Here is a 15,832-nt window from a genome sequence, read left to right as displayed (position 1 = left end):
CCCCAAAAAAATCACAAATAATTATAACATCCATAATGCATTTTGTCAAATTTTTGTTCCGCAGATCCTAAAATAAACACAAAGCTTTGACACAACGACTGTCCATCAGTCATTCATTAGGCCAGGCGTGCTAGATATCGCTTATTTTCTATCATTTGTTTGAGAATATCTTGACTTTTACCAGGTTGATTTGATATGCTTTGATTAGTAAATTCTGAACATAAGTAGTTTTGCATATAGCTATGTGGAGGGTTGACAACCATCCTGTAAACCTGGAAATGGCACTCAGCGTGTGTCTCTCTCAGATGGTTTTCATTATTGCATTGCAGATGCTTATGTGTTATGCTGTTAAATGGGATTTAAATGTGAAGTCTTACTCTTTCAGTGAGGGTTGGATGGCTTTGTGTTTGTGTCTGTGAGAGTGTTTGTGTGCATGTGAGCCTGTCAGAGCAGTGGTCATGCTTGTGTAAACAGCATGAATTCCTCACTGCGCTGAGGCCCTGCTTTCATCTGAGCCCAATGGCTGTTTCTTCCCTTCTCTGCCGCCCTGTTGAAGCTGCTGGTAAACACAGCAGACACAGACTTGTTTCTGTGCTAAAAACACACTTCTGAGATCCAGCTGAGAGCTAGAACGGGCTTCTCACAAGTGTCACCTCAGGTGAAGCCACACTTCATGGTGCAATGAATGCATTTCCCCTTAAGTTTTTTAAATAAATATACGGCATTAAAGGTAGGGTAGGCATTTTTTATTCATAAACACTTTTTGTTATACTGGTTGAAATCCTCTTCATATCCTGATAGCAATCAGTAATAAAAGTGGTCTAAATACTAACAGCAGCCGCATTTTACAGTTCCTCCTGAACCAAAACAATGAGTTTATGCAGCGTTCACGCCATGTTGTAACCGTAATTACAAGATGGCAACCGTGACGTTCTACCCGGAGCTGTTCACGTCCTCAAACTCATAGTTAAGCGTTTCTATGTCAACACTATCAACGCCGAAATGAAGCTGCAGCAGTCATGCAATGTTTACATTATTTTTGTCAGGAATTCACTACAATGTATCCACACTCAAGAGGTCAAATGTCAGGCTCAGATAGTATACCCATGTGAAAAAGAAAAGACGGCGCCAACCCCTGCAAAGACTTCAGATGACGCAAACTCTGAATCAACATGCACCAATGCTACATTTTTCTAAAAGTCATAGTCATTTGTTAACAAACAAGTATTCATTACTTCAGTGAGCTCATTGTTTCTGCCTTAAAGGTGCCATGTGTAAGAATTGAGGTAAAAATATCCAAAAAATGAGCTACACGCATCAAAAGAATGAGAAGAAATAAGGGCGATGATGTCATTAAAAAAATGACAAGTTATAGTGCTGCAGAGATATCAACCTGAATTAGCATGCTAAATTACCAGCCACAGCCCGACAGGTGTCATAATACCAGTTTCGGCCATGGGAGGCGGTATGCGGGCAACATAACCACCAGCCAAACTGCAATACACGAATAACTCGCACGGCTTGTGGGCGTACTTGAACCTGATGTCAATCATGTGGAAAGTACAGCCCACTACATCTGACATAATTGTTCTCCAGCTATGTTATTGACCTCTTCACGCTGATAAAAAACACTGATTGGTCGATATTATGTATGAGGAATACATTTTGGTAAGTTGTAGCCTACTGTATCTTTCAACAGTGTTCGTGTTTTTTTACTATTAGCTAGTAGAGATGATCGGTTCACGTGCGCTAGGGATCTGTCGTGTAAAATTTACAAGCGGCAAAACAGTATTTATTGTTTGAATTGCGTAATAAAATTGACAGAATCTGAGAGCTGAGATTTTTTTATATCATAACTAACCTGCTCTGTCTAGTCTGTCGGTCTCCGTGTCGTCTTTGCTTCGCGATTTTTCTGTGCGTGAGAAAATGGATGTGTGGCGTGAGAGCGTGTGAAAAGTGTCAATTGCGCGTCTCACGGTGAATGCGTGAGAGTTGGCAGCTCTGGTTACGTTGGCGCTAGCTTGGTCAACATCAGCGAATGCTGTCTGTCAAATTAATGTAATTCAAACTAACAATAAAAATGTAATATGAACAAAACAAATATGAACATATTCACTGGTAAAGGTGAAGGGGAGTAGCTTGAAGATGTCATATTTCAAAATCACTTGACATCAACCAACGTTCCTCTGGAGTCAAAACGTCCTCTATTAGGAGTTGGCTCGGCTTCGGCTATGGCTCTAGGGTCGTTGTGAAGGTAGGGGCGGAGCATAGAGACTATGCCTTTTCTCGGTTGTTACTCTAGAGTAGACCAACTCACTTTCTGGAGGTATACTGCCCCCATCTGGTATTGAATGTGGAGTATGAATTGATTTTTTGGCGGACATTACACAAGGCACCTTTAAATTATCAAATTGTTTTGTCGCTAACTGTGATTTTGTATACATTTCTGAAATACATAACTTAGACAGTTACCTCTGATAACAGATCACTAAATTGTAATGTGGACTCATAAAACACTATGTGGACTCTGTAAAGCTGCTTTGAAACGATGTGTATTGTGAAAAGCGCTATACATATGAATGTTAATGGAATTTAATTGAATTTATTTTAATGTGTCAGTATTACAGTGCAATTATACATTTAAGTACTGAGTAATAATTATTAACTACATGTACTTACTATAGGGTTAGGATGAGGGTTTGGTTTAGGGTTAACTGCATGTAATTGTGCATAATTTATAGTTATTACTACATATACACATAAACCTTGGCACACATAAACAGCAACAGAGAAAAAGTGGAAAATGGTAAACTTCATCAACTTCTGATGATAGTGATGATGGTGCCTTTATTTTTCCATCCTCTTTGTGTTTGGGTCTTTGGAAAGCTGAATGTAACAACAGAGGTTTGTTTCTCTGTCTGCACATTGGAAAGAAGCTGTTGAGAACCATCCTCATTTCCACAGTCAATAAACTCCTCTGGAATCATCCCATGGATCCCAAGCAGCACAGAAAATACAGCTTCTTTATTGGCATTTATGGTTCCATGAAGAACCTTAAACATCCATAGAACCTTTCCATTGTACAAAAGGTTCTTAATAGTGGAAAATGGGTTTTAAGATTATTAAGAAGTTGCGATTTATAATAGTCCTTTACAATTGTTCCTTGTCAGACTGTAAGAACATGATCCCAGCTGTAAGCCATTTCACACTGTAATATCTCAGTCATTAATGTCAGACTGGACGGAAGTCAAGATGCATTAAAAACGGACGCACACAAGAAAACCCGTCTGGAGTTTTAATTTAAATCATCAATCAATGACACGTTCGATGACAGTGAGCTGTATTTACATGTGAGATAGAAATGGTGGCTACAAAGTAATCTCTAACGTTAATTTTGGTCATGGCTTGTGTCTTGAAAAATGAAGACAATTTGACGTTCGTCGTAGAAGTCACACTGCAGGACTGTGCGTCAAATCTTCGGACACTGCCAGAATTTTGTCGGAGGTCAAATTTGATCATTTTATCATATTAATTTGCTGCCGGTGAACATGTCAAACTACCAATCAAAGACTTCAGATTTTAGCCTAGGATCAGAGGCATAGACTGTAAAAAAAATATGGACGACGCCCCTTCGCTCTCTTACATTGGTGAGAAGTGAAGCCACCAGTGTCCCGATATGGCGCTGACATCTTGGGGCTTGAGTCTGCGCAGTAGCGATTTCGGGACCAGACCTGCGCAGTAGTGAGCAGGAAGTAAAGCCGCGAAATCAAGGCCCCGCCCTCACTCTCGGTGTGAAATAATTAATTATAGAAATTTAGATATTAAATTTAAAGCTCCAATCTCCTCAGTCCTCCAAAGATCCCGGAAAAAAAGGATGTTGGTGCTTCAGTGACTACTTCGCTCAGAGAACCTGTCAATCACAGCTGTCAATCATGACAGACACTTGAATTTAAATCAGTGTTATAAAAACTACAGTAAATGACAGAAACCACCTTCGGAAAAAAGATTTTTGAAGTGTAATTAAATTGTTTAGTTGGTCTCAAGTCCCGTTGAATAACACAGGGAGGCGGGGTTTATGACCTATACTAGGACCAGTCACCGGGGGGCGATCGAGACGTTTTGGCTTCACTTTTCAGGGCTTGTGCGGCACGCTTGATCAGAGGAATATAAGGATTTGCTAAATTAGTCTCAGACGGCCAAATCGTGACCAAAATCGTACAGTGTGCACCCGGCTTAAAATAATCTTTCTTTTAAGAACTGTTTCATGAATGGAACCAAAGTGGTTATTTAATGGCATTGCTGTGAAAAACCCCTTTAGAACTTTTATTTTTAGGAGTTTATGGAATGTAATACATTAGCCTACATGTGATGGGAAGCATGTGGTGGCACGCAGAATGAAATAAACATCCTCCTTACGGTACACTCCGTTCCTCCACCCTGTCCCAGGTTGGTCTGTAAAGTCCCCCTTTTACGTCCGCCTCAAAATTAGGCCATTGTTTAGCCCACAGCTATTGACGCTGGACTAAGAGTGTCCATCTATCCTCCTGGCTTCTGTTACAGTAAGACCTCTTGACATGCTTGTAAAATCTAGGCCATGTAATCTGTTGCCCTTGGACGTTCTCATTATTGATTGCCCTTATGGGACAGAGGGCAGATCCCATTACTCTGGTCCAGAGCTTAAACTGAAGTGGACGCTGGTTGTGTTTTCTCTGAATGAAGGAGTGCTCAGTGTGTCTGACTTTTGTGACTTTCTGAATAGGAGTAGGATGTTGTCATACTTCAGCTTTTCTCTGAATGTCTGACTACAGATTGTGTTTGCATCTCTGTTGTAGCTGTCATTGCCACATCTGTCAATGTGCTTGTGCTCAGACCATGCCTTTTCTGACTAGTCTGATAGTATTTGTTAAAAATATTATTTTGACTAAAAGACACTGTAAAAAGCATGAAAATGATCTCTTTAGAAAATTGAGAGAAACATATTGTTGGGGGAAAAAGTTAATGTTGACAGTGAGTTTGATTAATTGTACGACAATTTAGGACAAAAAAAAGTAAACAAGACCTATGACAAGAGATATCATAAAATGCAAGAAACTGCCTTGCCATTTAAGTTACCATCCAGTTAGGTCAATGTGTGTCCTTATAGTATCCTCATAGTACATTCTCTCCAAATACAAAAAGTTTGGTAACACTTTATTTTAGTGTCCTTTTTATTTTATTTTAGTGCGAGTACCTTATTAACCAGTGAATTAAATTGAGTGTGTGAGTGGAGGGAATATCCATGCAGATGAGATGATTTAGATCAGATGGGAAAGCATTGATCCATTGTCATGTTCCACTTCCTGATAGTTTGGGTCAGAGTCTGGGTGACAGAGTTTCATGGCAGATCAAGTGTTTTGGCTTGTAAATGAACTATCCTGATCATCTCAGATGGTGCTTTGCTTATAACTCCAATACTTATAATTCCAAATATAGCTGCATATATTTGCATTTGTTTTACATTAGCAAACAAATAGACAAAATACTCTGAGTATTGAGTTGAGACAAAAAGTTGCAGTATTAAGACTTTTATTATGTAAGACTTTTTTTGTGCATTTTTAATAGAGTTGATTTTTTTTTAGTTTTAAAGTTTTTTTTATTTAAATGTGAACAGCTGACATGTCGTTTATAGTCACACCATAAGAGCAATTTTATTCTCAACTCAATATTCTGGTTTAAAATATTTATGATTTCCGCATACCACTACATCCATATGAAAAATATGAACTTGTATTTCAAGATTTTTATTTACATTTATTGTCATTCTACTTCAAAATAGAACTGCACGATTAATCATTAAAAGTATAAAAATAAATAAAATAATTAAAATTAAATGACATACATTAAAATAAAAAAATACATATTTTTAAATAGACTGTAGCAATTAACATTTTGTCAGAACCTCTAGTAAATTACATGTTATTTTGTTTAGTTGTCTGTTCAGAATCATGAGAGAATCGTGATCTCTGTTTAAAACAAGAAACAATTATCCAGAATCATGCAGCTCTTCAAAATTTGAGGGTTATACTTGCCGTTTCTTTGTAATAAATTGTAAAATTGACTTTCAATTTCTGACCATTTTTTTAAATGTACTTTTTAAAAAACAGCCTCCCATACACACATTTTGATTAATGATATAAATGTAAAACATTTAGACAGTTTCTACTTTTTTATCGCTCTCTCTCTGGTTTGCTAGTGACAAAACAGACAGGACAGCAACTGTTGCCTTGTTTTTCTCCTCATATAGTGCACCCATTTAAATTTCCCTTTACCACCTACTTAATGCTCAGAATACTTGGAGATGTAGGCTGCACTTTGCTCCTGGTTGCTATGGTGCCATCGGCAGCAGGGTGGAATAAGTAATAAACATTTGTAGAGTGTTATAAATGATTCCCTGCTTAAATCCTCTTGTCCTTTGAATGGAGCCTTTCACCTTGTAAATCTTTAAAAGCACTGTCTGTATCAGGGCCGCCTGGATCACTTTTATCCCACATACCATTGCAGATAATAAAATACAATGCTCACCTCTGGCTTGCATTAAAAGCACATTTCTGATTCTTGCTTTAGCAATTCAAACACACTGAGAAAAAAAAATAGTTTTGTTCAGTAAATATATTGGGGGGAAAAAAACAGTCAAAGCCTGCACTGCCCAGTCCTTCAACCCTATCCGCAATTTCCTCAACCCTTTGTCTCCCTGATAAATTCACCTCATTCTGAGTGCTCGCCAGTCTAGCCCTGAAATGTCGACCCACTAGCTTCACCTAGAACCTCCACGTGGGTTTCACTCCACCTCGGCCTGTTGACCAGTCGGCTCCACCTGGGACCGTTGTCCCTATGGCTCCACTGGGCTTCTCCAGCCAGGTTCCTGTCCTGTGTTCCTGTAACCAAAGTCCTCCGCCAAAGCCCCCTCCCACCCTCCTCTGTTGTACTTTTTGTAAAGTTAATGAGGCGCGAGGACGCGTCACCTCATTGAGGGGATATGTCATGGCTGATCTGTGTTCTGTGTATGTTTGGGTGGGTTTTCATGAGTTTCCTATGTTTCAGTTAGTTACTGTTGTTTCTCATTGTTTGATTATTGTGTGCACCTATTGTTCATTTCATTAATTAGTATGGTCTGTATTTATGCTCCATGTTTCTTTCAGTTGATTTTCAGTTCTTGTCATGTGTATAGCGGTTGTTCTGTTTCTAGTGTTCGAGTGTTGTGTTAAATAAATATTCACACTTCTGCGAATAGGTCGGTTTTTCTCACCTTTATTGCAAAAACACATAAACAGTTCTTATATTTGTAAAAATATTTCTCAGTATTACTGTTATTACTGTATATTCTATCATATAAATGCAGCCTTGGCGAGCATAAGAGACTTCTTTCAAAAATATACAAAATTTGATATGTTTCCAAACTTTTGACAGATACTGTAAATATAGTGAAAAAAACAGAAATATCCTGATACTGAATCTTTGTCAAAAAACGAAAATGTCTACAAGGTCATTCAAATGAACCATATCTGATTCATTCAGTGCCCATCAATTCATAAATAATACCAAGATTTGGTCTGAATATTAGTTAGGTAACATGACTGCATACTGAGCAATGTCATCATGAGCTAATTAATATTCATGAGCTCAGTGACGTCACTTACTCCTTTGTAATCTGTTTCCCACCTCTGTTTTGCCTGTGATTTGACAGTCTTTTTTGGCAGTTCACATTTCTGCTTGACAAGCCTCTAAGCTACTTCACAAAACCTGTTTAGCTAGTTAAATAAAGCAAGAGGATCAAGCCAAAAAGCTAACAAGAGAAAAAACACGAGGGGCTAACGGGGAGCTGACGGGCCACCAGCCAAAAACACTGGCACTCTAGCGTATCCAGGGCTAATCAGAACAAGTGCCAGGAATCTGCAATAGTGAATGAAAGTGTGAATAAGAGTTCGGAATTACTTGCATAATGTGTTTTTCCTTCCTTTACTTTTGTCCTTTTATGCACAATGGGCTCAAATATGTTCATGAGCTTTATGGTTCGAGAGCGTGAATTTCAGTCAATCGTCCACGTGTGGCCGAACTTCTGTTATTAAGATTACAATAATGACACATATAGCGTGACAACATCTCATCTGACAGCAGATACTCAATCAGGTTGTGTTTTTCTCAAGCACTCTTTACTTAAACTGCGTCTGACAGAAGAGTCAACAGCTTTCATGCACGTCTTTTAAAATAAACATTTTACATCAGAAAAACATTTAGAATTACGTTTTTGTTGTTTCTTTGACTACACACTACGCGACCCACTCAAAACAGTCTTGCGACCCAAAGGCAGGTTGAGAAACACTGTTATAAGCGACTCAAACTTGAGATTGAGCTATGCTTTTGCAAATTGATGATCGCACTAAACCATATTGCGATTATGGTTTATTTCGATATCCCTTAAAGTCATCATTTTATTATATTATAACACATGCAGGAACATTAAATCAATTACAGGGATAGTTCACAGGAAAAATTTAATGAAAAAGCAGCACGGAGATTCAGATAAATTTCTTCTTTTGTGTCACATGGAAAAAGCAAATCTTCTGGGTTTAGATTAGAACAACACAAGGAAGAGTAAATGTTGGAATTTTCTTCTTGCCCTTTAATTCAGTGTAAGTGTGTTTTGGCATCAGATCTAGTCTGAACAAGAAAGAAGCTTGAAAGTGAGAAATTGTTTTGTAGAAGCAATGAAATCATAATGTTTACCAAGTTAATATTGCTCTTTGTTTTTCTTTTCCCTAGTGAAAGAAAAACTGTGTTTTGGGAAATGAACGGCAGCCACCATGTCCTGTTTGTGTGGGAAGAAACTGCAGCAAAATAGGAATTTTCTCTCTTAAAATGAGTGGAAACACTTAGAAACAATCCAGGTACTGATTCTGCAGCCGCAGTCTTAGTGCACAGCGCATATTTTCTGTCTATGTGGTTGGCAATCTGTTTACTGGAAGGGTTCTGTGCACACGGCACATGTTCCTGCATGTGCAGACCAGCCTAAGAAGACAAAAATTGGAAACGGTTATGCTGGGAAAGAGCAGGATTTGGGTACTATCCTGTCTTAAATGTGATTAATGTGCTTGCTGGTGTAGGAAAAAACTACTGATGTTAATTGGAAGCAGACTCAATTACTATTGTTCAGAGCTGTGAGGATTCAGAAGCAAATTCCAAGCATACAGTGCATCCTTTCTGCATTAATCTGCATGTTGGTCCTTCTCAAGCAACATGCCATGAAAGGTGTTTAAAATATCACTAAACTTTCAAAATCATTGTATTGCAATGGACATGGTACCATGCAGAAAGATGCAAGCTCCAGAAATGAAATAATTCTATATCAAATAGACAATGAATGGTGGTTATGCAAGAACTGTGATGTTTTTGGTCTCAAGACCTTTAAAATCCACTTTCCTAGGCTTGTTTGATTTAGAAACAGAGAGTGTCTGTTGCTCCCCGTCTCGCCTCTGTAAACTGTGTTCACGGCCTTACTGAGAATTTGCCTTTACCTGCCCCCATGTTTGCATCTGTTTCAGGCCATATAAGAGATGAATTTGTTCTCAGGATTTAAGAGGCCTTTAAACATACCTGTGCTTTTCACATTTTATTTTCTGTAGGACTGCTTGAAATCATCTAAGCGTCTATTACACTGTAGATGCAGATGGAAAGAGTGTGAACATGCAAATATCCTCAGATCTGGAAAATAGTTTGTTCTCCAATGTGCAGAGACTTCTACAAGTAAACCATTTGTGATTGTAGGCCTCAAAAGAGTTTAAACAGTGTGATTCCATGGCGTTCTGCAAACATGCTTGCTTTGTTGGAGGGCCTTGTTCAGCCAATGGTGTGATTGGAGGTGTGGCTACCTGTTTGTCTGACCAATGGGAGATGGAGGGCACTGTAAGTGAGCTCGATGGTGTTTTAAGCCCCCAATGGCTCCTTAGAGGCAGCTAACCCTACCCTCAACCTTAAACCTACCTGGAAGGCGCCGTTGGGGGCATAAAACACCAAACACCTGTAAGTGATTAGGAAATCTGTTTGTAAGCCATTGTTTTGCATTTCTGTTTGGTGCCACTGGTGGACACAAATCCCTAAATTTACTAATGCGGTCTCTTGCAAAGCATGCTGGGAATTACAGATCCACTGCATTTCTAAAACGCATTGTGAGCTAAGTTGATGGTAGAGACCATTGGTGGCAAAGGCTCTACGATCTACTTAGGCTCATGATGCTTTTGAGAAATGCAGCCCTGGGCAGTGGATCTGTACCAGCATGCTTTGCAAGGGACTGCATTAGTAGAGTACAATTAAGGATTAAGTGTTATTTAATGTGTTGTGCACTTGCAGTAAAGGGAATGTTTGTCATGGAAATGTTAATGTTTAATGTTCAGTTGGACATTTAGAGGAGTTTCTGTTATTGAATGTTGTGGTTACCATTGTGCTGAAGAGTAGTGCTGTCAATTGCGATTTTCACTTGATGCAACATAATGTGTATAATAACCCCAAATCACAATTTCTCATTGAAGCACAATTCTCAGATCAGCAAGGAACAGCCAAACACAAACCTTTTCTTCTTCTTTGTCCTTCAGAGCAGATGTCCTGTAGCTGACACGAGTCACTACTATACTGCCCTCTATAGGTGTAGTGGAGTCGTAGTGCTCATGTGTTCAATGTGTCCATCCTTGAATGTGTCCATTGTAAATTGGGTCAATGTAACTCAATTAAGTTAAAACAGCATGTTAAACCTGATTGAATTAGGTTACAACAACAAAATTAGAATTTTCAGGTAGAATCAGGTAGAAATATCTCCTTAAAGCAACAACTGCACGTTCACTTTTTACAGTGAACTCAAATTTAAAGAACCTTTTTTTTTGCCAAAAAAGAGAAATGTCTTATATGATTGCATAATGATTTCTTGTTTAATTGGTTATTTAAATTTTAAGCTGTTTAATTCATAAAATTGAATCAAAACAAAATTAGTTAATTAATACTAAATCCGTAAAATTATACTATGATGTGAAGCACCTGACAGAACCTTTTTTTCCAATAGTGTAGCATCTAAGTTCTTTTAGCATGGATGCTTCAAATGCAATATATAACAGAATATAATTTCTTAACCAAACTGTGCTGACCAATACTATAAATATAGATATTCGAAGGGGTTCGGGCTGACAAAAAATGTGGAAATCCCTGACCTATAACGTTAAGATAGCTCAACCCACTGATCAGATTGTATTTGTATCCTTCGTAGGTATCCTCATTTTCATTCACATTTAATATGGCGTCAGGCAAGGCAACCCTCACTAAGGTTCATGACTTGTACATTTTTTCCTTTAACCCACCATTGGCAGGTGTGACCATTAATTATATTGTTTTCATCATTTGAGACCACACAACTGTGAGAGATGTTCTGCATGGAAACATTAGAATCTCAAGGTACAGAATTGAGGATTTGACTATGGACAGATGGGCAACGGTTATTTTTTTTCCATTAACTTATTTATTTTTTGTGCTTGTTATGGGCTAACTGGTGGGAACAGTATAAAATCACCATTTGACTTCTCAAATTCCTCTTCCCTTTGTAGCAGCCTTGTTTTCAAAGTAGTACTGATCAGAGTCCTGAACAAGGATTGAAGGCTTTGTGTTCTTGTTCTGTTAAAATAACCCACTATAATCACAAGAGTGGTGACTAAGGCCTCTGGCATGCCAAAAATAGTATTTATCACTTACTATTGGTGTAGAATAAGCAGTCAGGACCATTCTCATGTTTTTTTCCATGTCTATGGCCAGGCTGTGTAGGGTTCAGAAAGACACTGTATACCTGGAATTGGACTGACAGATGTAGATGACTTTTATGGTCATGGAAAAGTACTGAAATAAATTTTGTGCTGATTATCAGGCCCTGCCTGGCGATAATCCACTTGAAATGAGATATTGGAAATTCACTGCATATATCAGTTGCCACAAAGAAATCTGGGCAAGGCTATTTTGACTTGCAGTGTTTTACTGAGACATGTCGTTCACACGACACCATTTTCAACTAAACCTTTTTATGCGTTTTTGGCCACTCATTTACATGCCAACTCCGTTTTGGGGGCCTGAAATTGCAAACCTTTGAAAACTTTCATAGTGCAAGTTTTTGAAAAATATATCGTTATCGTCTCCGTGTAAACTACAAAAACGGGAATTTGTGAAAACGGTGACATCATGCACATGCAAATTACGTGTTCAGGCCATATGTGCGTAGTGTTTTTATACAAAGTCACATTGCCATCTACTGGCCTGGCAGGGTAATACAGCGTTTTTAGTCGTTTTCGCGGATCTGTGTGAATGGGTATCGTTTTGACAGCTTTGTTGTCTGTATGCGAAAAACTCTCCGTTTTTAGTACATCGTTGTTGTGTAAACGTACCCATAATTAATAGATTTCTCTTCTGATTCCCTCTAGAGTCAGTATATGATCTTCTCCCAAAAGAGCTGCAGCTGCCATCTTCTAGAGAGCAGAACGCAGCCGCTATGAGTCAAAAAAGTGGTGGAGAGGCGGGACCTCCTCCGTCAACAGCTCTCGCCGCAGGTAAGCTTGGCTTTTGTCTTTTAAGCCATCTTTTCTCTCAAGCTGACTTGAGTCTGATGCTGAAGACTGGAACTAAGGCCTACATCAAGATGCATATTCAACTGCCCATTTTTTTTTTCTGTGGTTGATTAATTTGGTTAATGAAAAATGGTCTCTATATGACAGGTGGTTTGAAGGGAGGGCTTGTGACATCAGACGAAAAAGGAAAGTCGTTTCAGAGGTGGAGCGAGTTTTGATAAAAGATTACAGAGAACATGCACCGATGAATTGTTCACAATAGGACCAGGAGCGTGCATTAAGATGTAAATAGGAACCTTTTTTTAATTTCAGTTTTAAACAAACAATATAAAGAAAACTGTTTTAATGGTAAACATTAAAACAATACTCATTATTTAATTACAAAATATAGCATGGATTGCGGTCTTTTACCAAAATCTAGATCCTGTTGTGAATGTTGGTCCTTGCTGGAAGAATATAAAGAAAAGCCTTCAAAAAGCCTTTTTTATGAAAAAAAAACAAAAAAAAAACGATATTTCAGAGTAAAAATATTTTTGGGGCATTAGAGTAGCAAACATGCTTTGCAAATAGTAATTAAATATCAGTCCTATTTTTTTTATTTTTTTTATTTAACAGTGATTAACAATTAGTAAAATAATAATAATCTCCTACTACTACTAATAATAATAAACTCACATTATTAATAAAAATATAATTTAACAAAGCAGTCAGACTGTCTTCCCTTGTGAAATTCCAGTTTGCTCTCCAGCATTTTTTTAGTTTTATGAATGAACATAATTGGCTCAGTGCCTTTAGGTCCCACATTCCCAATCTCATTTGGTTTTGCACTGAAAAAATGTGAGAAAAAAAACAAACAAAATAACAAAAAAGGTTATTCTGTTTAGAATAAAATTCCAATGAGAAAAATCAACATGTGCAAAATGTATTCTCAGAAATTCTATATACAACATATATATTCTCAGAAATGCATGCATAATTGGCAAATGCTTTCTAAAGGATTTTCAATTCAAACTCCTCCTGACTTGCATTGAACACTGAGAAAAGAAACTGTCCACAAAACACTCCTCAGAACTTTTCTTTTGAGTTCCTATTTGTACATTCAAAATGCAATTCACTTTAGTTTCTTTTACTCTGCCCCTTTATCAAAGTGCCCAGGTTTAGGGTGAGTTTCTGTAAGCCAGAAGTCTGTTGCCTTTGGACATCTGTACCTAACTGCAGCCAAATGCATCCCTCTGACGAGGCAGGACATGCTGGCTGCAGCTGAAGGAAGGTGACGTATTTTCCAGCTTAAATGAATTTCATTGTGGGATTTTAGGTTTCACTGCAAATTGGACTTGCTTCTTCTGGCTATTTTCTCCTCCTGTTTAATTAATATTTTGTTTGTGTATCTTTTTATTCTTGAATCAAGAATATGTTCTTAGCAATCAAACATGTGCTCATTGTATTTGCTATTTGTTTGACTTATTGTTTGGCATTCGTTTTTTTTTTTCGTTTTTTCTTTGCTTGGTGTTTTGTTTTCATTTTGTTTTTGATTGTTTTTATTTATTTATTTATTTGTATTTACAGTATTGTTTTGTTTCGCTTTACATTTTGTCTACTACTTTGTTTTATTTTGTTTTGTGATGGTTGTCTCTTTTTGCCATATTAATGTCCCTTCTTTACATGATCTATTCTCTTTGTTCAGAGATATTTGGGATCCACCTGCATTGAGCCATTGTGTCACCGCCTTGTCTCTAACCCTAGCCCTTTATTACATTTATCATATTTTATTCTCTTTTACACTGTCTGAGTAATGTCTAACATAATTGCAAATTACTGTTCCTTTCCTAAAGGTACACTATGTAACTTTTGGTCCTCTAGTGGTTAAACAAAGCTCCATGCATTTTGCTGCAGAACATTATTTTGGTTGTGCTTTGGTGTGACTGTGCGGATAAATACGGTTCTCCTGCTGCTCATAAAACATTCACTACTAGGCTTAAGAGATATAACCATGAAATTCGGAAAGGATCTCAAGCTGATTTGTTGAAGATGTTACTGTAGCTTTACCCATTAACAGACGCGGTACTTCCTTGAAAATAAATTCCAGCACAGCGCCGCAACAACCATAATGAAATGACCCTTCACAATAGATAGTGCTTTATAATGAACTCTGTTAGAGAGCTGCATATGACAATTTATCTGTTTAATATAATACCTTACTAACCCGTTGAGTGATAAAAAACGTCATCATCTTCGCATCACTTTTACAACGTTTCAAATCCCTCAGTCCTCGCCATCTCCAAAAAGCCAAGCCAATGTTGATTCTTGTTTTATTATGAGTTCTGTCTCGTTCTCTTTTTGTCAGCAGACTCTCCTCTGTTCGGGATTATTTAAATAAAAAAAACAGCTGCTCCATGTCAATTTTTCTCGCTTATTGTTGTGACAACTAACCTCTGGCACTCCCAAGTAGCTTGAGAAACTTTTCTCTAATTACGGATATGACGAGACGCGCTCAGGCGAGTAGCTCGGGCGAATAGTACTTTTCAAGGGCTAGGACCGCCCAAGAGGACGTTTGACTGATGTGTAACGCAACCAATCACAGTTCGTTTTGTTCCGTGTCAAGTTTAGGGGCGTGACAATATAATGTTGATGTCCCTACAATAACAGACCGGCGTGCATCTAATAAATTATTAATATAAGAACTTTGTGCAGGTTTACTGTAACAATGGAGCCGCGAACTTCACATACTTTTGAAAATCCAGCATTGTTCATTGACACACTTGTAAACACAGTGGCTTTCTTCTTCCACAAGGTTTTTTTTGCGTCATGGCATTTGTTTCCAGACGGACTGTTAAAGAACGCGACACACGCGTCCCCCAGACGGAGTCAGCCCTATGTTCCCACAGCCCTATGTTCCCACGGCCCTATGTTCCCACATTTCTAAGACATTTTTTTTTACTGAAAATTTAGAAAATTAAGCCCTATGTTCCCACAACCATATGTTCCCACAGCCCCTATGTTCCCACAGTCCTATGTTCTCTCATTTAACTATGTCCCCTATGAAGGGTAGGTTTTAGTGCTTGTGCTGGTACAGGGATAGCCCAATTACATCCCAGACAAGTCTCCCTCCTGTGAGGGGTAGGTTTAGGTATGTTAGGGTTAGGGTTAGGGTTAGGGCTGTGGGAACATAGGGCTGTGGGAACATAGACTATGCTCCCTCCCAGACA

At 38.1% G+C, this 15,832-nt stretch overlaps 1 protein-coding gene across 4 annotated transcripts in view; it reads left to right on the top strand.

The window, feature by feature from the left end:
- nfat5b (nuclear factor of activated T cells 5b) overlaps positions 1–15,832 on the top strand; it is a 52,466-nt gene that overhangs the window by 14,547 nt on the left and 22,087 nt on the right. For 2 of the 4 annotated variants that reach the window (XM_084110331.1, XM_084110330.1), the window contains exon 2: positions 12,483–12,608. In XM_084110331.1, the coding sequence (XP_083966457.1) occupies positions 12,483–12,608 (126 nt within the window). Of the gene's footprint in view, positions 1–12,482; positions 12,609–12,640; positions 12,911–13,774; positions 13,897–15,832 lie in introns of those variants that run through there. The other 2 variants (XM_084110333.1, XM_084110332.1) reach the window with 2 other exon arrangements.

This window comes from Abramis brama (genome assembly GCF_963993115.1).
Source record: "Abramis brama genome assembly, chromosome: 3".
Taxonomy (NCBI): domain Eukaryota; kingdom Metazoa; phylum Chordata; class Actinopteri; order Cypriniformes; family Leuciscidae; genus Abramis; species Abramis brama.
The sequence above is the reverse complement of the archived record's forward strand: the minus strand, read 5'-3'. Positions and strand labels throughout refer to the sequence as shown.